This window comes from Alternaria hordeiaustralica, assembly GCF_023758085.1.
Source record: "Alternaria hordeiaustralica strain BMP 2776 chromosome Unknown scaffold_1, whole genome shotgun sequence".
In the NCBI taxonomy this organism is placed as follows: Eukaryota; Fungi; Ascomycota; class Dothideomycetes; order Pleosporales; family Pleosporaceae; genus Alternaria; species Alternaria hordeiaustralica.
In genome coordinates, this window is record NW_026056773.1 from 3023095 (window position 1) to 3049007 (window position 25913).

Here is a 25913-nt window from a genome sequence, read left to right on the forward strand (position 1 = left end):
CGAGCTCCAAATCTCAACTGTGACTTCTTCTCTCACTGCAACACGCAACAGCGACCTCGACAATCTATCCAACCTCTCTCTTTACATAATCCCACCAAGTTCGGCGACTGTATATCTGCGCAAGATGTACGGCTATCCTGGTATGTCAAGCGATCCTTTGCGACGCGAACTCAGCTAACATGCGCAGGTGCTCCGGGCTACAACCGCCCTCCGGGCTTCGCAGGCACTCCGCCAGGCATGGCAGGCATGGCGCCGCCTGGAATGGGTATGTGATGGCAATAACTGACAATAGCAAAGCTGACATTGCGCAGGTCCTCCAGGCGCAGCAGCTCCCCCCGGCGTAGCAGTTCCCCCCGGTGTCGCGAACGCCCAAGGCCCGCCAGCAATGAATGCACCACGCGCTCTGCCATCCGGATGGGCACCGCCCACGAACATGCCCACCTTCAACTTCAATGCGCCCGTCATCCGTCTGGGAACACAGGGCGGACGACCTGGCGCTGTCGACAGCCCTGTAGGCGGCCGAAGAGACAACGCCGCACCACCCGGTCGCCGTGGCCTTGGCATGGACAGAGACGGCGATCGCAGGGACGCCGTCCAGCCCGTTAATCCCCCGTCGCGCGAAGATATCGCGCGAACCATCTTCGTCGGCAACATTCCCGATGGCGTTGGAGGCGATGAGGGCATGGAGCGCATCCTGGAGACGGCAGGAAAGCTTGTTCGGTGGACGAGAGCTACCGACGCCAACAACAAGCCCCAGACGTTTGGCTTCGCCGAATTTGGAGACGCTCAGAGCTTGGAGACAGCCGCCGAGATATTCAAAGACGTGCGTGTGCCTACAAAGCGTCAAAAGGCCGGCAAGCCCAAAACCGACGACGGCGAACAAGACGAGGTGGAGACGACCAAGTTGCACGTCATGGTGGATGATGCTTCGATCAAGTACGCAGAGGAATGGAGCAAGACCCGAAACGAAGACGAGGCCACGGTTCAATTTAGGCTCGACAGTGCCAAAGAAGCGCTTTCCTCGGTCCTCGCGAGCTTTTTCAACCCGCCGAACGCACCCCACGTCGACTACGCAGGAGACACAATGATGCAAGATGCACAGGCACAAGACGGTGAAGATGTGGAAGTTGCATTCGTCAACCTTGCAAATGGCGAGGATGAGCTTGCGGACATCCCTGCAGAGATGCGTGAAATTGTCGCCGCAGAAATTGCTGCCTTCCGCGACCGTTCCAACCAACGCGATCGCGAACGACTCTTGAAAGAAGAGGAGCTTGAAGCCGAGGAGCGCAGGCGTAGTGGTAGACGTGCATCCCCACCACCATCCGCCCCTACTGGACCCGGAGGTGCCAATGGTGTACCGCTGGGCCCCAGAGCAGAACGGGGTGTTCAAGGTGCACCCAGTGGACCCAAGGGCTCACAGTTCCCCCGAGACTACCAAGGTGGTGTCAACTTTGTCAATGGCGGTGCCGTACATAACGGTGCATACATCAACCGCGAGGACGACGATGACTCCGCCAGCGACTCGGAACTTGAGCGTCGTCGCAAGAAGAAGCGAGCAGAAGAGGCTGATGAGGCATACAAGAAGCAACTCTCACGCTGGCTCCAGACCGAGCGTCGTACTTTTGCTTCGGTCGAGCGTACAAACGACTACTTCAAGAATATGGACGCGGAACGCGAGAAAGCTCGTGCGGCACAAGCGAAGCAACTCCGAGAATTCGACGATGATCAAGAGGCAGCTTCGAGACGCGATCTCTACTACCGCGACCACAGCGACTGGATCCGCGACCGCGAGTCAGTTCGTGGTCAGGAGGCCAAGGAAGACGCGATCGATCGCGAACAAGAACGGCGCGAGTTGGCCTCGCAGAGGAAGCAGAAGGACCATGCCCGCGGCCAGGCCGATGCCTTCTTGGAGGAGCAAGGCGAAGAGCTTATGCGCAGGGAGGAACAGCGCGAGCCAGCTCATTTCAAGATCTCGCTCGGGGCCGCCGCCAAGAAGCTCGAAAAGACTGCCGCTCCCCGTCGAACCGCCGCCGATGTCGAGAATCTGCTCGAGGACGAGGACCTCACAGATCAATCCGGTGCCAAGAAGCGAACTCTCGTGCCCATCAACTTCGATGCGGCTGTACGTGCAAACCTTACGCAAGAAGAAATCGAAGAAGCCCAGCGACAGTTGGCGCGCGACATTCCCAACGACAAGGAAGGCCTGTGGAAATGGCCCATCGCTTGGGAGCATTTGCCTCAGAAAAACATCGACAAGGATATCAAGCAGTGGGCTGCCAACAAGGTTCTTGAGCTCACTGGTGTACAAGAAGAGATGCTTGTCGACGCTATCGTGGACCATTTGAAGAGCAAGGGCGCACCGCAGCCCCTGGTGGAGAACTTGGAAGTGGCTCTCGATGACGAGGCTGAGTCTCTCGTGAAGAAGCTCTGGCGTATGGTCATCTACTACAGTGAGACCGAGAAGAGGGGTATCAAATGAGGACGTTGCTTTTTGCTCATGTGGAACAGCAATCCATCTTCGACAGTGCCTTTCGGATTCATCACCGATACGGCTCTTGCATTCCTCACGAACCGGGCGAGTGAGTATTTGGGAGGTCTTGGTCTTGTTTGGGTAGTATTGACGCGCTGTAGGGTCCTCGGATCTTGCATCACGAAACGACGTGTAGATAATGGGTGTATGGTTGGAATGGAGAGTCATACCAGGTCCGTCCTTTTACTTTCGATTGTCACACCACTAATACACAGCCGTTCTTCCTTTACCGTTGTTCAAATTTGGATGATGCTTCGCTGTAGTCTTATGCGGCGTAAGTATTATGCGTGCTCTTTTTACTTTGCTGATGTTCAGCATTGAGAGTCTACCTTGATGGTACTCATGATCCTCGGGTTGGACTACTCCTTAAACCCACTCATGCCACCCCGCGGCCGGTAAGCCTTGTTTGCCGCGGTATTTGATCACACTTCACGATCGTAAAGAAGTCGTTGGGGTAGGTCAGGAACAAGCTTCATATTGAACTACTTGCCCGTGTCATCACGGCGGCTTTCTACGTAGTTTCTCCTCGCACGCTGCTAAGCGTTGTCACGCGTCGTCAAGCCCAAGCTTCTCGCCTAGCCGCGAAGCACCTGGAGCCGCGTCCTGGGCAAGGGACCCCTATAGTTCGTGGGGTGTAGCACTGTACAGCTCACGTGTGAGGTAAATAAAATGCCGGCAACGTTGCCAAATGCCCCGATTTTTCCAGCCCCAGAAAGTGGCGCGCCGAGATCTTCCACGAATGATGAGGGGCAAGTGGGGTGGAATTCACGATGGCGCGGGCGGTTGGCACTATTTGGCGTGGAGATGCGTGGAGTGTTGTGCCGGATGCCTTGCCAGTTAAATAGACCGTCTAGATCCTGCCTCCAGACGGAATTAGTATCCCCTCAATCATCTCAACTCGACTTCTTTATTCACCTTCATCTCTTGTTTTCAAGTTTGCCTTGAAAAGAATCTCAACTTCTGGTAGCTTTGCGGGGTATTCCGATCATTCCGAACATCGGTAGCAACACAACGAAAACACCACAATGGCCATTACAATCACAGGTGCTGAGACGAGGGATGTGCGGTTTCCAGTATGCTCCCTAGTCATTCAAGCTATACAATAGAGAAAGAGGAATCTAACGCGTCTGCAATAGACATCCCTTGACAAGACTGGTTCCGATGCTATGAACGCAGCGGGAGACTACTCTTCAGCTTACTGTATCCTACACACAGACTCTGAGTTCAAGGGTCATGGTATGGTAAGTCTAATCTCATTCGATGTTGGCCATGAGTAGAAGAGATGAGCTACTATGGCGACTCCGCCCTGATCATCTCATCTCTTTCCCCAACTCATGGGTACCCCTGAACCGGCCAACTTGTGACCACTTGGCAACTGAATCCATTCGTTTCCTGATTGCTTACAATTTGCAGACCTTCACAATTGGCCGCGGTAACGAGATTGTATGCACCGCCATCGCCTACCTTGCCGACCGCATCAAGGGCCACACACTCGACTCACTAGTTGCCAACTGGGGAAAGACATGGCGCCACCTGGTAAACGACTCTCAACTCCGGTGGATTGGACCCGAAAAGGGTGTCATCCACCTCGCTCTCGGTGCCGTCGTAAACGCCATCTGGGATCTCTGGGCCAAATCGCTCGGCCAACCTGTATGGCGCATCGTTGCAGACATGACACCCCAGCAAATAGTCGACTTGATCGATTTCCGCTACATCACCGATGCCATCACCCCCGAGGAGGCGCTGGAGATTTTGACCAAAGCCGAAGCCGGTAAGAAGGAGCGACTCCAAGAAGCCCTTGATAGCCGCGCTGTTCCTGCATACACTACTTCTGCGGGATGGCTCGGTTACGGTGAAGACAAGATGCGTGGTCTTCTGAAGGAGACACTGTCAAAGGGCTACAAGCACTTCAAGCTCAAGGTCGGCAGCGATATTGCGCAAGATAAGCAGCGTCTAAGCATCGCACGAGAGATCATTGGTTTCGACAAGGGTAATGTGCTCATGGTCGATGCGAACCAAGTGTGGAGTGTACCGGAGGCGATTGAGTACATGAAGGCGTTGAAGGAGTTCAAGCCGTGGTTTATCGAGGAGCCCACCAGCCCTGATGACGGTACGCACCCCCTTCCTTCCCTCTATGCTATAGAGAAACGCATACTGACCTCAACAGTCCTCGGCCACAAAGCAATTCGCGAGGCCCTAAAGCCATACAACATCGGCGTCGCAACAGGAGAAATGTGCCAAAACCGCGTCATGTTCAAGCAATTCCTTGCCTCAGGCGCCATCGACATTTGCCAAATCGACGCCTGCCGCCTCGGCGGTGTCAACGAAGTCATTGCCGTGCTCCTCATGGCCGCCAAGTTCAACATCCCCATCGTACCGCACTCGGGTGGTGTCGGTCTACCAGAGTACACACAGCATCTTTCCACCATCGACTACGTTGTCGTGTCGGGGAAGAAGTCGGTGTTGGAGTACGTTGACCATCTGCATGAGCACTTTTTCCACCCGTCCAGGATTGAGAACGGTTACTACGTTACTCCTATGGATCCTGGTTACTCGGTTGAGATGAAGCCCGAGAGTATGGATCGGTTTAGCTTCCCTGGTGGTAAGGATGGATGGTGGCAGAGTGAGGAGGCGAAGCCGATTTTGGAGGGAATTAAGATCTAAGGATGTAGTTTCGTAATTGTCGAATGAAAGAATCGTATTTGAGCGAATAGATGCCTTGTGCTAAGCGCATATGTCCTTCTGTTACTAATACATCGCGTTCGCCCTCTCCGAGACTACCTGTAATCACACCCCCTCAAGAAAGATACTCCTCCTACCCTCGATGCACTCCTCCAATCCCCCATCACGTAGCGGTAAGATGTGTTTGCGAAAGAACTTATGTTCTACCATACACTTCCTAAGTCTTTGCTCATCAAACGCTTCCTCTTTGGTAAGGAACAACCGAAAATTGCGACATTGGCTCAGTCGAACAGCTAGAGTCTTGCAATGGTCATTGACAACACGCAGATGGTTGCCAAAAGGTACGCAGGTCCCATTTCCATAGAAGACTGAGGGAAGTCGACGTTGAAAAAGCGCTGCCTCATGATACATAAGACACAATGGTCCATATGCCAATAAACGGAATCGGACATGCACCCTGGGATTTTCGATGCAGTAGTCGGCCAGGAGATTTAGCTTATGGCAGGGGTCGGCTAACGTAATGCGCAACTCATCGAAGTGCCCTTTCACGATGAGGCCTCCGACATCCACTCGTTCATCTTTGGAGCGAACTAATGGTCGAATTTCCACAGTTTTGACTTGAGAAGTCCAAGACTTGTCGCATTGGCGCACGAAGCGGATGAACTGATGGGTAGCGTTTTGAGCGCATACGTTGTCTTGGGCGAATACGATATCGTTGTATAACAGTGACAAGTGCTTGGTCTCTTTGTAGAGTTGCTTGCACACGTACTTCAGCTGGTTGAACTCGAATGTAGATTCTGCGGTAGAACACAGCTTTACGCCCTGCGCGGACTCATGTTCGTAATACGCATCCACACATTCTTGGGGTGTTGCGTGCCAGATATCGTCTATACTGTTGACTTCTTCGGCCACTGCCTGGGGTATTGAGTCGAAGTCGATCGAGTCGCGATAGAAGATCTCGTGATGGTTGGAGGTGAGTGCGTATTCGTAGATCGTGTTGCGTATCTCGCCTGGCAATTGGAGGAGGCGATTGGTGCCGTCCTGGGTAGGAGCTGACTTGCTGTACCCACTGGTCATCGAGTCGGAGTCTCCTCGCGCGATTCTGCTAACCGCGCGACCTATCTCGATATATTCCCTAGTTTCAGAGTTTAGGCAGGCAGGAGGGGCAGTGGTAGGTGATGGTGTTTTGGCGGCAAAGAATACAATTATACCCATGCGAAAGGGCAGCCTTGGAACCCATACGTTTAGACTTGGTCAGATGGCAACGAGAAAACTCTTTAATGCACATGTCGAAGGAGCCCAGACCAGTTTCTTACTTGTTGTGGGGATATCATTAGGCGACCCAAGGTAAGTCAATTTGTTTGTAATTATTACGGAATATGCGTCGCTTCCCATGAACTAAATTCTCAGAAATATCCTAGCGATTAGGAGTTATCAGCCACAGGTTCGCATCTCCAACGTTGCTTGCCAGTAGTATGCAGCTCTGTGTGGCGTCTCTAATGATCACTTAAAGTAGCTTCTCGACTCTTCCTTACGATATCTTTCAACTGTGCCATCATTGCCATATCTGTGGAGTTTTGCTGGCTCTCCGTCCTTGGGTCCTTCCAAAGCAGATCAAACTTAATCTCTTTCTGTTCGTTGATACGTCTTACAAAGACTACAACAGGTTCATGTATAAGAGCCGCGGTATCCCACTTGTGAGTCTGAATCTTGAATATAACGTGCTGCACGTTCAATGTGACCCCTGGAGTCTCTTCCAATCCCCTGAAGGTAAAGATGCATGCGTCTAGCAGGCGATGTCGAAGTTCGGGATCGGCTATACTGGCGTCTTTGGCGATTGCGGCAGGGACATTGACGGTAACGTAAGGTAGATGTAGGCTCAGTAATTCGCGGAACGAGGCGAAGACGTCGTCGAAGTATATGCGTGGTTCATTTGCGTCGGCAGGTAGCGAGCGTGTATCGCGCATTCCGAGACGGACTTTCACGTTATGAAGGTGGGAGTGCGTCTGGATCTGGGGCGTGCCGATGACCGTATCTATCTCAGTAGTGGAAAAAGCTACTTGAACCATATCGATGCTCTTCTGTACTGCGCCGTTCATGACTAACTGGCTCTCGGCGACTATCATGCTGGAAAACTCTTGACGGATCTGCTTGCAAGCGCTAAGAAGACCGGTAACGTCTCGCAGGCTGGTAACATCCGGCAGGAGATACTGATAGACTTCGTTTCGAATCTCTGCAGGCATCAATAAGAACGATGAACTCTGCTCTTGTGTAGGTACGAGAACAGGGGTAGGAACATCCATAGTACGTGATATGTCGATGCTTCGGGCGTTGCGAACATCCTGATGAAGCCTTTGTGCGAGTTCGTCGTGTAATCGTCCTCTGTGCTTCTTCGATACGGCCATGAGTATTTTCTGGAGTCTGTTCTTAGGCTTGGTAATCGTGACTGTCGTTGCATTCGCCAAGTCAGGAGCTTGTTGATCGTGTCGCATGAGTCCTTTTCTGCTGATTTGGGTTTCGCGGGGGCGGGGGACATTAATGACTTTTCGGAGACGACATCTTGCCCGCTTGAGAAGAGGTTCTTTCATTGGAATAGACATATGCAATCAGCCTAGACACTAGGATCTGTTTATGCTAGGGTTGAGTCAAGTAGAGCAAGAAGATCGGTCCTAATGCTGCCCTAGGTAGTCGAATATGCCGACAGAAAACTCTTCTCATTCTTATCTAAAATGGCTGTATTCATGACGATGATCGAGCCGAGAAACATGCTGTTGTTCCATAGGTCTACGATTGGCAGCAGCGGTCCAGTCTACCACCCAAAGCAGTGGGGCCAACCTACGAAGGGCAGGTGAGGGGTGGACCGGCCACTCCCAAGGCGTTCTTATAGTGATACACCTCCAAATATATTCCGTGGATTTCACGAGAAAGGTCGCTATCTGGAAGCCCGTTATTGGAAGAGTGGAGATTGGCAGAAGATGAGGCTCAACAAATGTGAGCATCGGGACAGTCGGAATCCGTGGACGTTCCGCGCAGCGGCTATTGAAGGCCCATGGCATGACTCCGATGGTGCATGGCCACCTCGTATCCTCTCAACTCAGATCTCATATATTACTGCCTATGTGCTGCTGAACATTGAAATAAGTATTGATTACAGAAACGCTCGCAGGTTTCCATTGTCGGATTTACTACCCCACCTGCACCCCGCCTCCCCGCTTTGATCACCAAGGTCGACCCAGAAAGCATACCCTCCCCGGAAGCTATTATCAACAGCTACAGTCGCTATGGCTCCTCCTCCAGCTCCGGGCGTATGGTGCCCCGCAGTAACCTTCTACACCCCCGAAAGCGACACGGCAACCTTGGATCTCGCCGCACAGAAACAGTATTTCCAATACCTCTCCAAATCGGGTCTTACTGGTTTAGTCGTTCTTGGCTCTAACGCTGAGGCATTTCTCCTCACTCGCGATGAGAAGAGAGCGTTGATGAAATGTGCTCGTGAGGCCGTCGGCCCCGACTACCCTCTGATGGTCGGCATCTCAGGCTTCTCTGTACCTCAAGTCATGGAGAACATTAGCGACGCAATTGAGGCTGGAGCCAATTATGGACTTTTGCTACCAGCGGCGTACTATGGGCCAGCAGCTTCTAAAGAAGTTGTCATGGCTTTCTACGATGAGGTTGCGCAGAAATCCGAGTTGCCTATCGTCATCTACAACTTCCCAGGTATCTGCAACGGGGTGGACCTTGATTCTGTCACGATCGCCGCGCTCGCAAAACGGAACCCTGGCAAGATTGTCGGCGTAAAGTTGACGTGTGGCAGCGTCGCGAAGATAACTAGGCTATGTGCTGAGCTGCCAAGCGATATCTTCTCTACGTATGCGGGCCAAGCGGATTGGTTGGTTGCTGGCCTTGCGGTCGGAAGTGCAGGGTGCGTGTCGGCATTCAGCAACGTTTTCCCGAAGGTCTGCTCAAAGGTCTACGAGTGGTATACCACTGGGAAGACTCAAGAAGCCTTGGAGCTTCACCGGAAGGCGGCGCTCGCGGAGAGCCCGATCAAGGCTGGAATCGCTCCCACGAAGCATGCTGTTAGTCAATACAGTGCGAAAGCTGCTGGCATCGAGGGCGCCGAGGGGAAGCTTAACCCAAGGCGACCGTACTTGCCAGTTGGCGACGCAATCAAGACGAGCGTAAAGAGTGCCATGGAAGAGCTTGCTACGATAGAGAGCATCTTGTAGAAGAGGCTGGAGGATGATAGGGTTCCCGGGTTAGTTCAGATAGAGGTAATCGCATCTCGCGGCGTGGCAAGCGTAGCATCGACATCATCAGTCTTTGAAAATCAGATACACGATGGACAGGCCTCTTTCTTCTACGTTTTCTAGTTCCTGCCGTGATGCTATGAGCCGAGAGAGATGAGGACTAGTAAGCGTGCAGACCCTTGACTTAGCGGCGCACGTGCCTTATCGATAACCAACATTCACGTCTCGAACTTTTTCCTACTCTACCAAACACGACGAAATGGCACCGCAAAGAGGAGCAAGCGGTATCGAAAAGAAGAAGCGGTCGAAGAAGAGGAGGACGAGAACTGAGGGTACAAGGAGCGCTGTTGAACAGTTCGCGAGGTATACGCTAACATCTGGACAGTCTCATCATCGAGCGAAAGTGACAGCGATGTCTCAAGCGTAAAGAGCCAAAAGGTGGCCGCGGTAGAAGAAGAAACAAAGGTATGCGTGTCGCGTTGAACAAGTTAGATCTGAGCTGACTCGAAGAAGGAGGTTTCGCCAGCCCCAGCACCAGCGCCCGCGAAGAAAGAGAAGAAGAAGAAGAAGTCTAAAACTGGCAGTGTACCAGATGCTCAGCCAGATGAAGATGTCGCTATGACGGATGTGCCAGCTTCTCCGCCAACAAAACAGGCAGCGTCAAAGGCTAGTCAACATGCGCAAGACGATTTCGGCGCCCTCTATCTGCGCAAAATCGCGGCTGAGTTCGCTGACGATCTCGACAAAGTGCGTGAAGCACCAGACTTCAAGGCGAGCAGTGTGCCGATGCTCATTCATGCGCTCAAACAAGGCGAAAGTCTTTACAGTGTAGAGGAGAGAAAGAGGGTCGTAGGCGCGGCGAACGCGTAGAGAGCAAGGGTAGCATGGGTGGCGTTTGGCGTCTGGAAATATTTTTGCACAAAGATAATTATAATGCAAACGGTCGTATATTTCAGAAGGGGGTCCGAACTCGGTCCCATTCATGTGCCAAATCCCCCCCAAAACGGTCATCGAACAGCCAAACGCCTTGCTATGCAGAATCTCGTGAAATCGTCTAGTATGCCTCGACCTCCATACCGCTCCGCCACTCCAACTCGATTGTCCAAGCTAGGAGGTTCGGGTGCTTGATCACAACCATATCATGGGCCAACTTCATGACTTTCTCCCTCTTCTCCGCCTTTTCTCCTGATGGCAGCACCATCAAGGTGTCGTACGCTCTAGCTAGTAGCTTCTCTTCATATTCCCGTCTCAGCTCGTCATCACCCGTCCAGTTGATGATCTCCTCGTATACCCCTTCTAGCGGGCTAGCAGCGTATATCTCGTTCTTGACAGAGGCAGTGGTACCTTCCAGTGTGGCGCCGATACGAAGTCGTCTCTCTTCTATGAGCCGCTTGATTGTGGAAGCCTCCTGTGTCTCGTGGATCTCGGCGATGCGCGTGTACGTTTTTGACGGGTCTGGCAGACGACCTTCGAGGTAAGAGTATACGGGAGAGGACGGCAGCTGGGTACTGAGTGCGCGTGCATATTGAGTCTTGGTGCCATGGGCACGGGCGTGATCTACGAGCTTATCGATGGCAGATTGAGACTTGTGCGCGTCGTCCCTGTTCTTGTTAGCATTGTAATCTCCCCATCTATACATACAAGACATACAAGTTCATGTAGATCTGCGCTAGTTCTAGCCCAACGTCGATGTTCTCATCAACCTTCGCGCCCTTGAGACCTTCGTACATGCCCCTTAGCCCGAGCCATGCCTGTGGGTCTTCAGGCTTGAGCTTGGTCGCGTCATAGTAGGCCTTCGCCGCTTCGTCGAATCTGCTCAGGCCGTCGTTGGCGCGTCCGAGGAACAGGTAGGCGAAGTAGTTTTGGGGCTCTTTCTCCAGCACTGCTGTCGCTTGGTTCTTCGCTTCCTCCCAATCCTTTGCGCCAATGGCCGCCTTCGCAGCCTTCAGCGCCGTTTTTGTAGACATGTCGTAAATTTGGGTAGCGATAGTTTGGGGAGTAGCCGTCCGTACGGCGTTACTTGTGTTATGAAGGTGCCATGAGGAGTGAATTGGAGCTTTGGTGTGGGGCTCGCAGCGTCGAAAGAGCAGGCAATGACGCACGGCATGCTAGCGTCGATCCTGGGCTTCAGCCTTACCAAAACACGAACATCAACGTCAACCACTCTGTAATCTACTTGTCGCTACCCTTCACAATAAAACCGTTCGAACATCTCTGACATTTCGAATCCCTCTCATTACAGCATCTGTCGGCGTTCTGCATTGCATTGGCTGGGTTCAAAAATTCGGATTGCTGTCATGGCGTCACACGCGGACAGTGCGCACGACCTGCTGGACCTCGACATATCGACATTGCGGCAATTTGTCGAGCTCTTCCCCAACGAAGGACTATCAAAAGTCATCACAGGCTGGTTGAGCAGCGGTATATCAAGATACCCGCTTGTAGAAGAAGGCGACTCAAGAGAAGGACCTGACCTGAGTGAGGGTGGGGTAGCTCTTACCCAAGATGTCCCAGTCTCACAGGAGGACTGTCTGGTGTTGATGACTGAAGGAATTACCGAGGCTGGAAGATCGCCACTTGCACATTGCTTGCTCGGAGACTACTACCTGTCCTTGGAGGAGTACGAAAGCGCGGTCGAGAGCACAAGGAAAGGCTTGAAATATGCTGCTGCGGAGGCTAAGAAGACCGACTTATCACTTCAGAGAACTCGCGACGCTTTGAGTAGTACGCTTGCTACTGCTTTAGTCTACTACCAGGCCCCAAGAAATCATCTGGAAGCCAAGGGTATCTTCGAATCCATCTTGAAACGCAAGCCACAGTTCACCTCTGCTCTCATCGGCATCGGGTTGGTCCTAGAAGAAGAGGAGGAATATGAGCAAGCCTTCCAATTCCTTGAGAAGGCGCTAAAGCAAGATCCCTCGAATGGTCGCATAGGTGCAGAATCAGCCTGGTGTCAAGCACTTGCCGGTGACTACAAGGCCGGTCTTGAAAGGCTCCAAGAGTACCTCGATTACCCGCAGCTCGATGCCTCCAAGCAACGTGGCCGCGAGCTCCGCGCACAGACACTTTATAGAATAGGTGTATGCATATGGGAGCTCGATCCGTCAAAGCAAGCGAGGAAGGACCGCCAAGGAACGTATGCGAAGCTGCTCGCGGCGATCAAAGCAAACCCGAACTATGCGCCCGCATATACTCTGCTTGGCATTTTCTACGAAGATTACAACAAGGACCGCAGACGAGCACGGCAGTGCTTCCAAAAAGCCTTCGAGCTATCACCCTCTGAGGTCGTCGCAGCTGAGCGCCTTGCTCGCCTTTTCGCCAATCAAGGCGAGTGGGACATTGTCGAGGTCGTGTCCCAGCGAGTTGTAGACTCCGGAAAAGCCCGTCAGACACCAGGATCGAAACGAAAAGGCGTCAGCTGGCCGTTCTCTGCTCTTGGTGTCGTCCAGATGAACAAGCAAGAGTATCAAAAGAGTATTGTGTCCTTCTTATCCGCACTACGCATTAGTCCGGATGACTACTACTCTTACGTCGGTCTCGGAGAGAGCTACCACAACTCTGGTCGATATAACTCAGCATCACGCGCGTTCAACTACGCAGAAAACCCGACAGATGGCGTTGTATTGAAGAGGTCTGACCAAGAAGGGTGGTTCACCAAGTACATGCTCGCCAACGTCAACCGCGAGTTGAGTGAGTTCAATGAAGCTCTTGCAGGTTACGAAGCTGTACTAGCGTCTCGGCCGAAAGAGTTTGGTGTCTCGATAGCACTTCTGCAGACTCTCGTAGAGAAGGGTTGGCATTGCATTGAAACCGGTTTCTTCGGCGAGGCTGCCGATAGCGCGACCCGCGGTATCGAAGTTGCGATGTCGATTACCGAGTACAAGCCAGATGCTTTCAACCTATGGAAAGCTGTTGGCGATGCATGCAGTTTGTTCACTTGGGTTCAAGATAAACTCAAGCAGTTTCCCGTGGAGCTGATCGAGAAGGTGCTGCGCAGCAAGTCGGATATGAACATCGATTTTGATGAACACAAGGATATCGATGGGCTTGGACAGGATGCGTTGGCTGCACTTTCCGCAGATAAGGACGACACCCTTACCAAGGTGCTCAAAGCCTCAATACTTGCACAAAAACGAGCAGTTTCCAGTTGTGCGCATGACATACACGCACAGGCTGTAGCGTGGTACAACCTAGGCTGGACAGAGTACAGAGCACACGTCTGCTTAGAGCAGGAAGGCATTGAGGGTTCGAAACTCACAACATACCTTCGAGCAGCCATGAAGTGTTTCAAGCGTGCCATCGAACTAGAAGCCGGTAACTCGGAGTTCTGGAACTCGCTTGGTGTCATCACGACTACACTGAGTCCCAAAGTCGCTCAGCATGCCTTTGTTCGCTCCCTACATCTCAACGAACGAAGTGTGCACACCTGGACGAACCTAGGAGCGCTTTACTTGTTACAAAATGATCACGAACTTGCGCACACTGCCTTCTCAAGGGCGCAATCGCAAGACCCCGACTACTCATTAGCATGGGTCGGCGAAGGCATCATCGCATTGCTCACCGGAGATTCCAACGAGGCGCTCTCCCACTTCACTCACGCATTCGAGCTTTCAGAGTCGTCACTGCTTTTGACCAAACGTCAGTACGCCGTCTCGGCTTTCGACTTCCTTGTGTCTTCGCCTTCGTCATCCAGCAACGTCACGAACCTCATACAACCCCTGTTCGCGCTCCAACAGCTCAACATACAAGCACCCTACGACATTCCGCACAAGCATCTAGTGGCGTTGTTCTTAGAGCGTATTGGCAACTATGACGCTGCCGTAGGAGCTCTGCAAGCTGTGAACGAGACAGTTGAGCAAGAGTATGAGAAGTCAGAGTCGCTGGCGTCCCTGGCTCGGGTTGCACAAGCCAAGACAGATCTGGCCCGCAACCTTCTCGCTATCGAGTCCTTCAAATCGGCTGTTGAAGAAGCTGAGACAGCACTTGATCTGCTTTCTGAACTGGACAGCGATACCAAGCAGTCTGCATTATCCGGGGACCAGATCTCGAAGACTAAGCTATCAGCTCGTCTCACAGCTGGTCTAGCACACTACTTTAGTGGCTCATTCGACGCCGCGATACCGTACTTCCGAACATCGCTCGAGGCAACTGGGGCCAACCCAGACATCATCTGCATTCTCGCAGAAGTACTTTGGGCCAAGGGTGGAGAGAACGAGAAGCAAGTGGCTCGCGACCAGCTCTTTACCGCCATTGAGAAGCACGAAGGCCATGTTGGCTTGCTAACCCTCATTGGCGCCATGACAGTACTCGACGATGACTTGGAAACCATGGAAGCCATCAAAGACGATCTAGACCGACTGCGCACGAACAAGGAGCTCGGCGACGAACAGCTGGCACGCGTGGAGAAGGTTATCGAAGCCATCTCAGTCAGTCTAGGTGGTGAGGAGCAAGAGTTAGATGAGGCTCGTCGCAGTGTCATGCTTGCCCCCTGGAAACACACTGGTTGGACAGAGCTCGCCGACGCTGCTGAAGGTGATGCGTTCGTCAGTACGCTTGCAAAGGAAACTGCGATGCGTAACGCACCGCCGAATGGTACGCTTGGTGCTGTTGGGTTGGCAGGCGCGATGGGTGGTACTGGCGATGTGGGAGATGCTCAGAGAGCAGTTGTATTAGCGCCTTGGGTCGCCGACAGCTGGAGTGGCTTGGCTGAGTGTGTTCAAAGTGCTTGAACAGGGATAAAACTCCCTTACAGGCGTATGATATGAACATCTCTACGCCACAATGTCGTTGGGAAAAAAAGCATTAGAATTAGCGACAATATTTTCAAATACAATGTAGCATATCTGCGTGGTATTTGCCTCCGTAAAACGAAATCCCTTCTCCCTTCTCCTGAGCTCTCATCTCACTTTTAGCGGGCCTCCAAACACGGGCTTAACTGTAGAGGCCGCAATATTCTGGCGGGATGAGTTTGTTGCAACCTGATCAGCTGCAACATCAGAGCTTCCATGCTTCATTTCTTCCTTGGTATCTTTGGGCCGACGCACGTCTTCACCAGGCTCCTTCTCCGTCACCGTAAAGGCTTGCGTCGCATCGCTCCGCTCGTCTGCCAAGACTGGCTCAACATCTCCTGTTCCAGTTGGGGTCAATTCCGGGGAAGACGCGCGGACGTCATGATATTTGTACGATGGACAGCTATTCCGGAAATCAGAGAACACAGGACCGCGCTTTTCAAACAAGCGAATAGCGAGTTCATGAATGAACTCCTCGGGCAAAGGGATTAATTCATCGTTTCGAAGCCAGATTTCGGAGCCGAAGTCTGTGTACAGGTCCACAAGGAGTTTTCGGGCCTTGCTTGCATGTGTGGTGCCGTCATACAGCTCCGCAGTCGCTACAGCCGGAAGAATAAAATGAACCATGTGTTTCACGGCGAGGCAGATATTCTCGTTGAAGAAGACGCACATCCCGTCGATGATCTGGTTCTTTGATGTGACGTCTTGTAGTTTCTCCGCTAGTACGTAGAGGCGGCATAATATCAGCCATTGCATATCCCCTTTGGTGGCTAGCTTGTGTGCGTATATAAGGTTGAGGTATCGACGAAAAGTGACGGGATTATCTTCTGGTAGTGCAACTGTAGTTTCTTCGTTTTCTTTCGAGTCCTGACTAGTGGCATGCTTGAAGAAGTCGGATCTGGATGTGAGGAGTGTCGAATGCACGAAGAATGATGCCGTGTTGAGGCCTGACCCAACGCGCACTTTCAGCATAGGGATGTCAAATCTACGGGACATTAGCAGTAGCGATGGTCAGATACAACATACTTACGACAGCATTTGACTATCGTCAGTTCTTCTATCTATGGGCACACGGCCTGCACCCACAGCTGGCTTACTTGCTGGCGCTGGTGACGGCGATCGGAGCGATGAGGTGTTGAAGGTAAACACAGGTGCTGACATTGTAAGTTGTAAAGACGTTTTTGTGTTTCTCTCTGACTGATATTCTGAATACATCTTCCCTTGGAGTTTAAAAGTTGTCACTGTGACGCCTAAGCAGGATCATGGGGGACGAACAGCGCTTTGGCGGGATCAGGACCGTCTCAGTTACGTATCGAGAATGCGCGCGCTTATCAGCACAACGAGTGCTCATGTCGAATGCAGAACTTCGTTGCAGAAACAAAACACAGTTGTGTGTCGAAAGGCCGCAATTGTAACCGGAAGGTACCTGGCAGCGGTTAGGCAGGGGTGAGGCGTAGCTCGCTGTACCACTTGAAGCTTCTTCAACACTGGTACATGCCATATTAACGAGACTTCGAGTGCAGCACATGCGAATGTATTGGACGATTGTGTGATGAGCTGTTCCGGTTTCGGCGATCTATAATAAGCAAAAACGGTATGTAGAAGATACAAACGTTGGCCCCAGAGATGGCATGAAGCTACTACCCAGGCGCAGTATCGATGGCAGGCACACTTCGATGATAATTGGTCATGATCTTATTTGTACTATTCAGTACTTGGCGTTCCTATTTCTTCTCTTCTTCCTTGGCCGGCGCCTCTCTCTTCTCCAGTATCTTGTCGACGATACCAAAGTCCACCGCCTCTTGCGCGTCCATGAAGTAGTCGCGCTCCATGTACTTCTCAATCTCCTCCAGCGTCCTCTTCTTCGTAACGTGCGACTGGTATATCTTGTTCAACTTGTCCCGTATCCTGAGGATCTCTTTGGCATGGTCCGCAATATCGCTTGCCTTGCCACGGTATCCGCCACTCGGCTGATGTATCATGACTCGCGCATGTGGTAATATGTATCGCTGCCCCTCGGCGCCACCTGCAAGCAGCAACGATCCCATGGAGGCTGCGATGCCCATGCATATTGTGCTGACCGGGCAGCGGATGTAGTTCATGGTATCGTAGATGGCAAGACCGGCGCTCACGCTGCCACCAGGCGAGTTGATGTACATGGATATGGGTTTCTCGGGGTTGTCGGCTTCGAGGAAGAGGAGCTGGGCGACAGCGTTGGCAGACATGTAGTCGTCAACCTCGCCGTTCAGGCAGATGATGCGCTCTTGCAGGAGACGCGAGAAGATGTCAGAAGTTTTCCAGCCTCCACCCTATAAAGTCAGCTAGCTCTTGAATAGTAGCGCTGCTGAGCTCACAGTAGTCTCCGTCACGTAGGGTATCGGCAGCGAGATGGCGCGCGGTGTCTGTTGGTCCTGCTGCTGTGGACTCCATTGCGGCTGGAAGCCGAATTGGCTTGATATGGACCGCGTGCCATATCTGGCAAAGCTTTGTAGTGTTGATGGCCTTGCAGCCCGCCGTAATAGAGAAGCCATGATGGTGATGTCGGGGTAGCTCCTGCCTCCCCGCGTGAACGCAGCTCCGGCGCGCCAAGCCGGGGGTCCGATGCGATCGTTTGGCTCTTCCTGCGCAACACTTCCAACCCGCACGAACCACGCAGTCGCTCCCTGTCCCGCCTGATGCCAGGCAGATGGATCTGTCGCCCGACGTCATGCTTGAGCCCCACTAGACTCCCGGCGCGGGCTCAATGCCGCCAATCCTCCGCCCATATTCCCGGTCGTCTCTTGAAAGGCAGTGACCTTGGTCCTACGCGCGAAGATGCCCACCAAACGGTCCGCCTCCGCAAAGACGAGACAGCCAAAGAACTTCCACTTTCGCCATTGCTCGACCCGGTAGCCTTGGAAGAAAGGTCTCGCTATGAACAGACGAAAGAGCGACCGAACTTTGCTGAATTCACGCCTTTCCAGAAGAAACTATGGGAGAATCCATTCGGTATGCATAATGCTGTCCCTTGATGGCAATGCAAGACTAATTTCTCAGCCCATGCGTTGGCATCGCCAGTCCGTCAATGCCGCGCAACAATGATCTCCCTTCCTAGCGCCTTCCTGACCTCTCTCCACGCACGCCCGCACCCAACGACCAAAGACCCGTGGCTCCTGCCTGTCTCTCTCACGACGGACAAGAAGCACCTCGGACCCCCACACCGTTTCCTTGGGACTCGTCGGGTTACTGTACAACTGGGCAAGAAGAAAGCCTGGGAGAAAGCTCTAAACTCACGCATGGCCGAAAAGTTTGGCGGGCTGGGCTTGAAGAAGATGGTTTGGAGGGAGGACATGCCAGACTTCATACTGGACATAATGCGCAAGACATTAGCGAGTAAGCTCAGCTGGAACTTTGGTTTCAGAGGTCGATTGATTCCAGTCGCGAGTCCCCGGACTGAAGACATTGAGAGCGTCGAAGACGTTTCTTGTATCCTCATATTCCGATCGCTTCATAATCGTGGGGATGATATGCAAAAGCTGGCAGATCTGAACATGGCTGAGCTGGAAAAGTGGTCAGCCTACTTTACCAAGAGCTTTGAGGCGAAGCTGGATCCACATGCTACCCCAGAAGTCACTCACTCTTCACCACACTGGTATACTGGTCCTGTCATCGCATGTCTGCAACCTCGCCTGATGTTTCCGGAGCTCGAGTTTCATACCACCACTTGGCGAGGCAGAAAGGTTGCGGTCTACAGTTTGGTGGATCTACTTGGAGAGGACAAGGCGCAAGAACTGATAAAAGGCAGCAAGTACGCTGGTGAGAAATGTGTCGTGATGAAGAGAGCAAGACACAATGTGCCGGTTGAGATACTGCTCATGCAACTCCAAGCATACATAGCCCAACCAGGTCCTTGAGTTACCTCAAGCGCACTTTGGCTTTTGAATCAAAAACTTCTCAACCTGTCTTGGCCACTACTGTGATCACCTTTCCAAAGACTACCAAATCTGAGAGACCTCTGATCCACTTCAGGTGCTACCCCTCACTCCACTACTTGTTGACACCCTCACGCAATCTCCTCTCCCAGTCTGCCTTTCTCATACCGAACATGTGCTCATCCTTCATCTCACCGTTCTTGTAAACATTGTCCCTCAGCACACCTTCGAGGATGTACCCATTCTTTTCAAAGCACCGCATGCTCGCTCCGTTGCCAGAGAACACCCCAGCGTAGAGTTTGGTTAATCGCTGGCCATTGTTCTCGTAACTTTCAAAGCTCCAAGTTGTGAAGGCTTCTAGTGCCTCCGTGATATAACCTTTTCCCCAATACGTCTTTCCAACCCAGAAACCAACTTCTGCTGCATGTGCGTACACATCCGAGCCTAGTTTCAGACCGATGCCTCCTATTGCGAGTTCTGGCGCTGATCTCTCACAGATGACGAAATGGTGTTGATATGGGAGTGCGAGGTTCGTGTTGATCCATGTCTCGGCGCTAGACTGTGTATATGGACTGGGAAAAGTTCCTCGCATATACTTGGCGATGAGGGGGTCGTTGGCGTACAGGGAAGTCGAAGGGGCATCTTCGAGGCACATTGGACGGATGATTAGACGCTTGGTAGTCACTATGGATGATGGAACTGATGTGCTCGTCGGTGCTGGTGTTGCTTGTTCCGCCATTTTGGAGATGGATACATCGACGAGAGTGCGAATACGGGAGAAAGGAATGGAGATGGTGTACTCGGCAAAATTTGATGTTTGCGTACTTTTAGTGCCAGGTTGCTTCACGGCCGTTGACTCATAGATGCCCTTTGAGTGACCATGATAAGGCCAGTCAGCACGAAGCAAACGCACCTTCCCTGCTGGGATATCGACCGGTTGCCTAAATTAGTGGCATTCGCCCTTTTGATTAGTCAAGAACGATGCAAGCACATTGCCGTATGTAAAAAACGCATGAAGACTTGATGACTGTGAAGTGTATCCTTGAATACGATGTTTGGGACTGCCCAGGTGACATGTGAGAGGACGAGGCGTGACGTCGTGCAGGCGGGCGGGCACTAACGCAACGCGCTAAAACGCGTCTGTCGCGTGGGCGGTCCAGCACTCGCAGTTCCTCCGACGCTTGCCAACAGCGCCGTAATGTCGTCCTTCGGAACAAAGTAAGCTGACCCAATTGAAGATATGTCGCACGTCTAACACAGTTCCAGAAAGATTGTCAGAACCTATTCGCGACACACGAAGCGCCAACTCTACGATGAAGAACCGCCTACCAAACGAAGACGCGTCGAGACCACGATCGAAAGTACCGAAACGACGACCTTGACGCCGTTGGATAATTCCCCCACGATTGTCATTTCATCACTCGAATGCGAGCGTGAAAGCTCCACCGCCCCTCCATCCAGCCCCAAAGACTCGCCCGCAGTCTTCTCAGACGAACCGCCTCGGTCTAGTCCACCGTCGTCGCCAGCACCGCGCAGCTCCCCTCCACCCGTTCAAAAACGGCGACCAGTCTTCTCCATATTCAAGAAGCAACTCAAGCCGAGCACGCCCGCCAAAGAACCCCTTACAGAACGGAGTCACAATGCGCAAAGCCCACCGAAGCCAACACCAAAAAAGAAGCAGATGGTACAGATGCAGTTAGACCTGGCTTCAGAGACGCGCAAAACATGCAAGATATGTGGCATGCAGTACATACCGTCGAATGCCGAAGACGCGGTGCTACATAAGAAGTTTCATGCGATGAACCTTGGGGGTGTCGACTTCACCAAGCCAGTCGTGGAGCGCTTTAGGAAGAACCAGATATGGAGTGGTGATGGGAGCTTCATCGCTGTGGTTGGACGCAAGGATACATTGGCGATGCGCAACCGGGCGAGTGATGTTTTGAAGGTTGTGAACACAGAGCTTGCTGCTGTTCCCATATCAGACGACGAGCTTTGGGGACAGACGAGTCGGACAGCCCAGGCAGACGAAACAGAACGAACCACGCCTGTACCGAAACCACGGCCCTCGGCGAAGAACCCAGCCAACGTGGCATTCGTCGATCGATTCAAGATATATTTATACATTCGAGGGAATAAGTGTGTAGGAGCATGTTTGGCAGAGCGAATCTGGGAAGCCTATAAGGTGTTGGACCCCACCGGTTCGCCCGACCAGGAGCACGGAGATGCTGTCGCGCCCCATAGCTCTTCTATCTCTATCAGCACCGATTCAGATCCGGTAGCCTTGGGCATATCGCGTATCTGGACGTCGAATCAGTATAGAAAGAAAGGCATCGCGACTAGGCTGCTGGATATCGCACGATCCGACTTCATCTATGGGCTGCACATTGAGAAAGCTCGAGTTGCTTTCAGCCAACCGACAGAGAGTGGAGGGAACTTGGCGCGCAAGTGGTTTGACTGCCAGGCAGGGTGGCATGTGTATGTCGATTAGCGTACCGTGGAGATAGACCCTTACATAGATAGCCGCGGTAGGCCGCTGCAAGATGCCCACGCGTTTACTAAACAGTGTAAAGAAGTTTCCTAATCCTGTAGCAGAAAGCGAATATTGCAGCATGAGCTCTAGAACACACAGGGCCACAGGATTCGTTGGCGAGATTGTGCCAGATGGATAGCAGAGATTCATTGGGCCGTCATGGTGTACGAGGTACGATGGTGGGGGCTGTTCGCTGTCCCGCGCCGGATCGCCAGCACCTGCATATCGGCGATGATCACGTCGCAGAGCCGACTATCAGCAGCAGCATTTCTTGCGCGGCACCATCTCACCGCTTCTCTCGCGCCCCTTCCATGTACATAGAATAATGCATTGTTTTTAGCACCCACCATGTCGTCCGGAAACCCCTTCCGCCTTTCTCAAGCTCCCCGTCAGCCCGCGCCCGTCCCGCAGACTTCCTTCATCAACACGGATAGCAGTGTGCTTGGAGCGCGCAGGGAGGACAGCGACCATGGTATTCCCTCGCCTTGCCTTTCTGCGTCTGCTGGCATTCAAGGAGTAATTGTCTTACAGTGCTCGAAGATGCCGCCCCGCCCTCGACTGGCAAGACCAAGAAGTCTGTCCGCATTCTCTCGCCCACTACTACGATTCCACCGCCCATCTTTGACGACTCAGATGCGACCTTGAACGAGCTCATGGCCCGGCGATCGAGCCAAGGTCGGCCTGCAAGCCCACCGCCTCCCGTAACACCCGCCGGCTTTGTCAACAACTCTGTCACCGCGGGTGAAGCCAATGCCCAAGTTGTCGGGAAAGACGCCATGGCAATAGCGGACGCGTCCTCAAACCCGAGACCAACCTTCGGCGAGCCGCTGGCGATGCAATCGCCGGGTAACGTACCAGCGAATCCATTCTCGAGAACACTGGCCTCGTTAGAACCCCAAGACAAGGAGAGCGAGGAGGAGCGGACGAACACGGGAAGACCGATGCTAGGCAACAGCAGAGCTTCCTTGGATGTGGAGAGCTTCAAGAATCTACTCCTGACCGGAAAGGCTACTCCGCGACCATCCGGTCCGCCTCAGCAGTCTATGAGCGCATCACAACCCGTCGCAGGCGCGCAATTCGAGACCAGTAGTAGCACGGATACCTCCTCAGTCTCACGGCAATCGCTATTCGAGCCCATACAAGAATCCCACGCTGATTCACCACGTACATCGGTCGATATGGCCGACTCGGAAGAGGACGAGAGCATGGGGCTAGTCTCCGAGGTGAAGAAGGGCAAGAAGAAGCCCCCGCCTGCCCCCAAGCATCGACACGGAAAGCTCGTTACGCAGAGACAGCCACAGACAGTGTCCTTCGAGAGCTTTGCAGCGACAGAGCCAACACCACCGCCGGCTATTAGACGAACAGACAGTTCGGACACAAACAAGCCGCTCCCTCCAACTCCCGTTGCTGCGCCGCAGTCATCCCATATCAGCACGCAAGATACCACCCCGCTACAATCTCAACCAACCCCACCATCACAAGACCAGCCTTCACCGTCTTCAGAAGGTACAACTAGACAAAAGAAGGCACCTCCCCCCGTGCCATTGGCCCGTAGGCAGAGTCAGCTCAAAACGACGACGACGACAGGCAATAGATCGCGGAGCAGTTCAAACCTTACGATATCATCTCAGCACTCGGTTGACCCCATACAAAGCCCAGTTCCAAGTAACGTCGACCCGTTTGGAGCAAAGTCACCACCACGTCCTCCACCTTCACGACACGGCGCACGACTCGCAAACCTAGGCAACTCAAGCGCGAACTCTTCTAGCACCGAACTGCCACAGCGTTCAAGTTCGGGTCGAACGCCGAGATCTGTTCCAGAACCCCCTTCATCCCGCCGGAGCACTCTAGAGTCCCAACCTTCGTCGCCAGCGCCGAGTGTGCACCGCGCCTCATCTATATCCTCCAATCGCAATACCCAGCGAAACGTATCTGGAGAAAGCACAGGAAGCAATATGCCGCCACCTCCGCCTCCACCAAGACGCCGATCAAATCGCTCAAGCCTTGATCAGCAAAGACCTCAGGTACCCTCTTCGTCCCCCACAGAAAGCCGACGGACGAGCACGGAGTACCGCCGTACAAGCACAGAGCACAGACGGACGAGCGTAGCCAGCGAAAGCTCATTGAGGAGGGAATACGCGCCTGCAGACGAGAAAGGTGGGAACGAATATGCTTTATACTCGCCAATGGAAGAGAGCGAGAAGAAGCTAGGTCTCGATGAAAACATGGCTGGCGGGAAGGAGGGCGAGGGAAGAAGCGATTCTAGTAACATCCTCGACGATATGGAAAAGTTCCAACGCGAGATCGACGAGTTGAGGACGAAGTATAAACAAACGGGATAGTACTTCGTTTGAGTGGTCATCCAGTGGGGGGAACGAGCGATATATATTAGCATGATGCGTTCTCTAATTGAGGGATTCTTACTATCATTAGAAGATATCTCAGAGTATATTTATGCTTGTTCCCTGTTTTCGCTTTCCCCGCCCTTGATATGTCTTTCTGTTGATATTCATGTGCACTCCATCAGAACCGTACTCAGTCTCATCATGCCTTCATTCTAGCCAGTATTAACGATCCACATGAACGTACTGTCCGTCCTCGGTAGGATATTCATCACTGCCCTTCTCAGTGCCCGAAATCAACAACGAGGGGCACTCTGATAGGCAAGCAGGGCTTCATTGACTCTCGAGCAACAAGGTATCAACTCAGTCATCCGTGGTAGCTCGAGGAGTGGAAGCCAAGCGCGGTGTGAGAGCCACTTCACACGGCATGGTCATCAAAGCAAGCATGGTACGGAAGCAAGAGTAATGACGATGTCAGTATTTTTATTAGACTCGTGGAAGGCTATGAACATGCAATACCATGGGGCAGCTTTTCGACGAGTGATGACACCCCATGCCGATGATAAGCCGCCAATACATTAATACCAAATCATGAATGGGGGTATCTGGGTCTTGAGAGAATGATCAAGACAATAAGAGAGAGCCCCATGGATACCAGGCCTTGCACTAACGACTTCGACTGAGAACGCGACGTGTAGCGCGACACCCCTGCTCAATATAGCACGTGGACCTTGTGTGAACGGGCCTAGGCCATGATAGCCAGGGCTGCAGCACCCATGGCGACGAGCGAGCCCATACCGACGACAGGCGTTGCGAGAGCGGCGCCAGCAGTTTCGACGGCAGTGGTTGTGGGCTCACCAGGGCGACCTGAGGATGAGGGACCCCCGTCAGTCGTAGTAGTAGCACTGGAAGGCTCGTCATCGGGGACGTTGGTGGTGGGAACTGGTCGTCCTGGGGGAGGCAGGATAACGCTAGTAGTGGTAGGTACAGGCGCTCCGCCGTCTTGAGTAGAGGATACAGCCGACAAAGCGGGAGTCGAGGAGACAGCCGACATAGCGGGGGTAGAGGAGACATCGGACAGAGCGGGGACTGGCTCAGACGACGGCTTGCCGGGCTCGGGGACGCACTGGGTGACAGTAACAGTCACGGTGGCAGCGGGAGCGCAGACAGCTGCAAGAGATGTTAGATCGTGTGCCCGATGCCATGTAGAGGTATCCAAGCAGCTTTGCAGCTAAGCCTGAAGCATGTACTCACGGTCAGTGGCGACGACAGCCAGCGCAAGCGCAGCGACAGCGAAGATCTTGTAGCCGAACATGTTGATAGCGGTAATCTGATTGGTGGTGGGGATGAAGTGAAGTATGTTCGTGTTGGATTGATGCAGCTGCAGAGATGATGAAGCTTTGGGGTGAGTGTCGTGAGAGAAGCAGAAGACACGGAGGTGGACACAGAAAAGTTGTTTATATGACGTGCGAGCAGCGTTTGCAGGCACGGCGGAAATTAGCTCCGGCGGCAGGCGACAAGCAGAGGACGGATTGGCAGGAGCAAAAGTGAAGGTGAAGGCGCGATTGTGGGGCGAGAGCGTGCGTCGTTGTTGTGCTCTGCGCGTGCCCAGGAAGGCACCTTCGTGGCACCACCTCGCCCATACAGACCATGGGTGCCGTGGCGCAAATGCGACTAGCCTTCTCAGCGATTTTGATCATGTACGACGGACAGATGCTAGAAATGTGACTATGGACAAGCACAGGATGGTGACGTAGGCAGGTGGCCGACAGTGAGGTCCCAGGCTGGAGTTTGTTTGCTCTTTCCTCTTTGAGACGGCAGCGACGGCCCAGCAGAGGTTGCGATTGGTAACCCGGACGACGTTTGTTGCGGTTCGCAT

The 25913-nt window shown here is 52.9% G+C and overlaps 14 protein-coding genes across 14 annotated transcripts; 8 read left to right on the forward strand and 6 right to left on the reverse strand.

Annotated features, from left to right (window-relative positions):
- Positions 1–124: 124 nt before the first annotated feature.
- J4E84_000953 (uncharacterized protein) lies at positions 125–2479 on the forward strand (the record flags this gene model as incomplete). The annotated part of the gene is made up of 3 exons (XM_049383588.1): positions 125–140; positions 188–265; positions 312–2479. 3 exons carry the CDS (start codon positions 125–127, stop codon positions 2477–2479), a joined length of 2262 nt encoding a protein of 753 aa, XP_049249106.1.
- A 1076-nt stretch (positions 2480–3555) lies between these two features.
- On the forward strand, positions 3556–5194 carry LGD1 (L-galactonate dehydratase; the record flags this gene model as incomplete). Its single annotated transcript, XM_049383589.1, has 4 exons — positions 3556–3603; positions 3667–3771; positions 3944–4640; positions 4698–5194. 4 exons carry the CDS (start codon positions 3556–3558, stop codon positions 5192–5194), a joined length of 1347 nt encoding a protein of 448 aa, XP_049249107.1.
- A 563-nt stretch (positions 5195–5757) lies between these two features.
- On the reverse strand, positions 5758–7704 carry J4E84_000955 (uncharacterized protein; the record flags this gene model as incomplete). The annotated part of the gene is made up of 3 exons (XM_049383590.1): positions 5758–5802; positions 5864–6330; positions 6738–7704. The coding sequence occupies 3 exons, from the start codon at positions 7702–7704 to the stop codon at positions 5758–5760; spliced, it is 1479 nt and encodes a 492-aa protein (XP_049249108.1).
- A 789-nt stretch (positions 7705–8493) lies between these two features.
- On the forward strand, positions 8494–9441 carry J4E84_000956 (uncharacterized protein; the record flags this gene model as incomplete). The annotated part of the gene is made up of 1 exon (XM_049383591.1): positions 8494–9441. The coding sequence occupies one exon, from the start codon at positions 8494–8496 to the stop codon at positions 9439–9441; it is 948 nt and encodes a 315-aa protein (XP_049249109.1).
- Positions 9442–9721: 280 nt separating this feature from the next.
- Positions 9722–10332, forward strand: J4E84_000957 (uncharacterized protein; the record flags this gene model as incomplete). Its single annotated transcript, XM_049383592.1, has 3 exons — positions 9722–9794; positions 9848–9927; positions 9973–10332. The coding sequence occupies 3 exons, from the start codon at positions 9722–9724 to the stop codon at positions 10330–10332; spliced, it is 513 nt and encodes a 170-aa protein (XP_049249110.1).
- A 184-nt stretch (positions 10333–10516) lies between these two features.
- On the reverse strand, positions 10517–11429 carry J4E84_000958 (uncharacterized protein; the record flags this gene model as incomplete). Its single annotated transcript, XM_049383593.1, has 2 exons — positions 10517–11063; positions 11113–11429. The coding sequence occupies 2 exons, from the start codon at positions 11427–11429 to the stop codon at positions 10517–10519; spliced, it is 864 nt and encodes a 287-aa protein (XP_049249111.1).
- A 330-nt stretch (positions 11430–11759) lies between these two features.
- J4E84_000959 (uncharacterized protein) lies at positions 11760–15191 on the forward strand (the record flags this gene model as incomplete). Its single annotated transcript, XM_049383594.1, has 1 exon — positions 11760–15191. The coding sequence occupies one exon, from the start codon at positions 11760–11762 to the stop codon at positions 15189–15191; it is 3432 nt and encodes a 1143-aa protein (XP_049249112.1).
- A 168-nt stretch (positions 15192–15359) lies between these two features.
- Positions 15360–16289, reverse strand: J4E84_000960 (uncharacterized protein; the record flags this gene model as incomplete). Its single annotated transcript, XM_049383595.1, has 2 exons — positions 15360–16236; positions 16282–16289. The coding sequence occupies 2 exons, from the start codon at positions 16287–16289 to the stop codon at positions 15360–15362; spliced, it is 885 nt and encodes a 294-aa protein (XP_049249113.1).
- Positions 16290–16975: 686 nt separating this feature from the next.
- J4E84_000961 (uncharacterized protein) lies at positions 16976–17782 on the reverse strand (the record flags this gene model as incomplete). The annotated part of the gene is made up of 2 exons (XM_049383596.1): positions 16976–17560; positions 17606–17782. 2 exons carry the CDS (start codon positions 17780–17782, stop codon positions 16976–16978), a joined length of 762 nt encoding a protein of 253 aa, XP_049249114.1.
- A 546-nt stretch (positions 17783–18328) lies between these two features.
- J4E84_000962 (uncharacterized protein) lies at positions 18329–19144 on the forward strand (the record flags this gene model as incomplete). Its single annotated transcript, XM_049383597.1, has 1 exon — positions 18329–19144. The coding sequence occupies one exon, from the start codon at positions 18329–18331 to the stop codon at positions 19142–19144; it is 816 nt and encodes a 271-aa protein (XP_049249115.1).
- A 133-nt stretch (positions 19145–19277) lies between these two features.
- On the reverse strand, positions 19278–19901 carry J4E84_000963 (uncharacterized protein; the record flags this gene model as incomplete). The annotated part of the gene is made up of 1 exon (XM_049383598.1): positions 19278–19901. One exon carries the CDS (start codon positions 19899–19901, stop codon positions 19278–19280), a length of 624 nt encoding a protein of 207 aa, XP_049249116.1.
- A 459-nt stretch (positions 19902–20360) lies between these two features.
- Positions 20361–21650, forward strand: J4E84_000964 (uncharacterized protein; the record flags this gene model as incomplete). The annotated part of the gene is made up of 2 exons (XM_049383599.1): positions 20361–20380; positions 20429–21650. The coding sequence occupies 2 exons, from the start codon at positions 20361–20363 to the stop codon at positions 21648–21650; spliced, it is 1242 nt and encodes a 413-aa protein (XP_049249117.1).
- Positions 21651–22040: 390 nt separating this feature from the next.
- Positions 22041–24034, forward strand: J4E84_000965 (uncharacterized protein; the record flags this gene model as incomplete). Its single annotated transcript, XM_049383600.1, has 2 exons — positions 22041–22164; positions 22224–24034. The coding sequence occupies 2 exons, from the start codon at positions 22041–22043 to the stop codon at positions 24032–24034; spliced, it is 1935 nt and encodes a 644-aa protein (XP_049249118.1).
- Positions 24035–24779: 745 nt separating this feature from the next.
- J4E84_000966 (uncharacterized protein) lies at positions 24780–25349 on the reverse strand (the record flags this gene model as incomplete). The annotated part of the gene is made up of 2 exons (XM_049383601.1): positions 24780–25204; positions 25289–25349. 2 exons carry the CDS (start codon positions 25347–25349, stop codon positions 24780–24782), a joined length of 486 nt encoding a protein of 161 aa, XP_049249119.1.
- Positions 25350–25913: the final 564 nt, after the last annotated feature.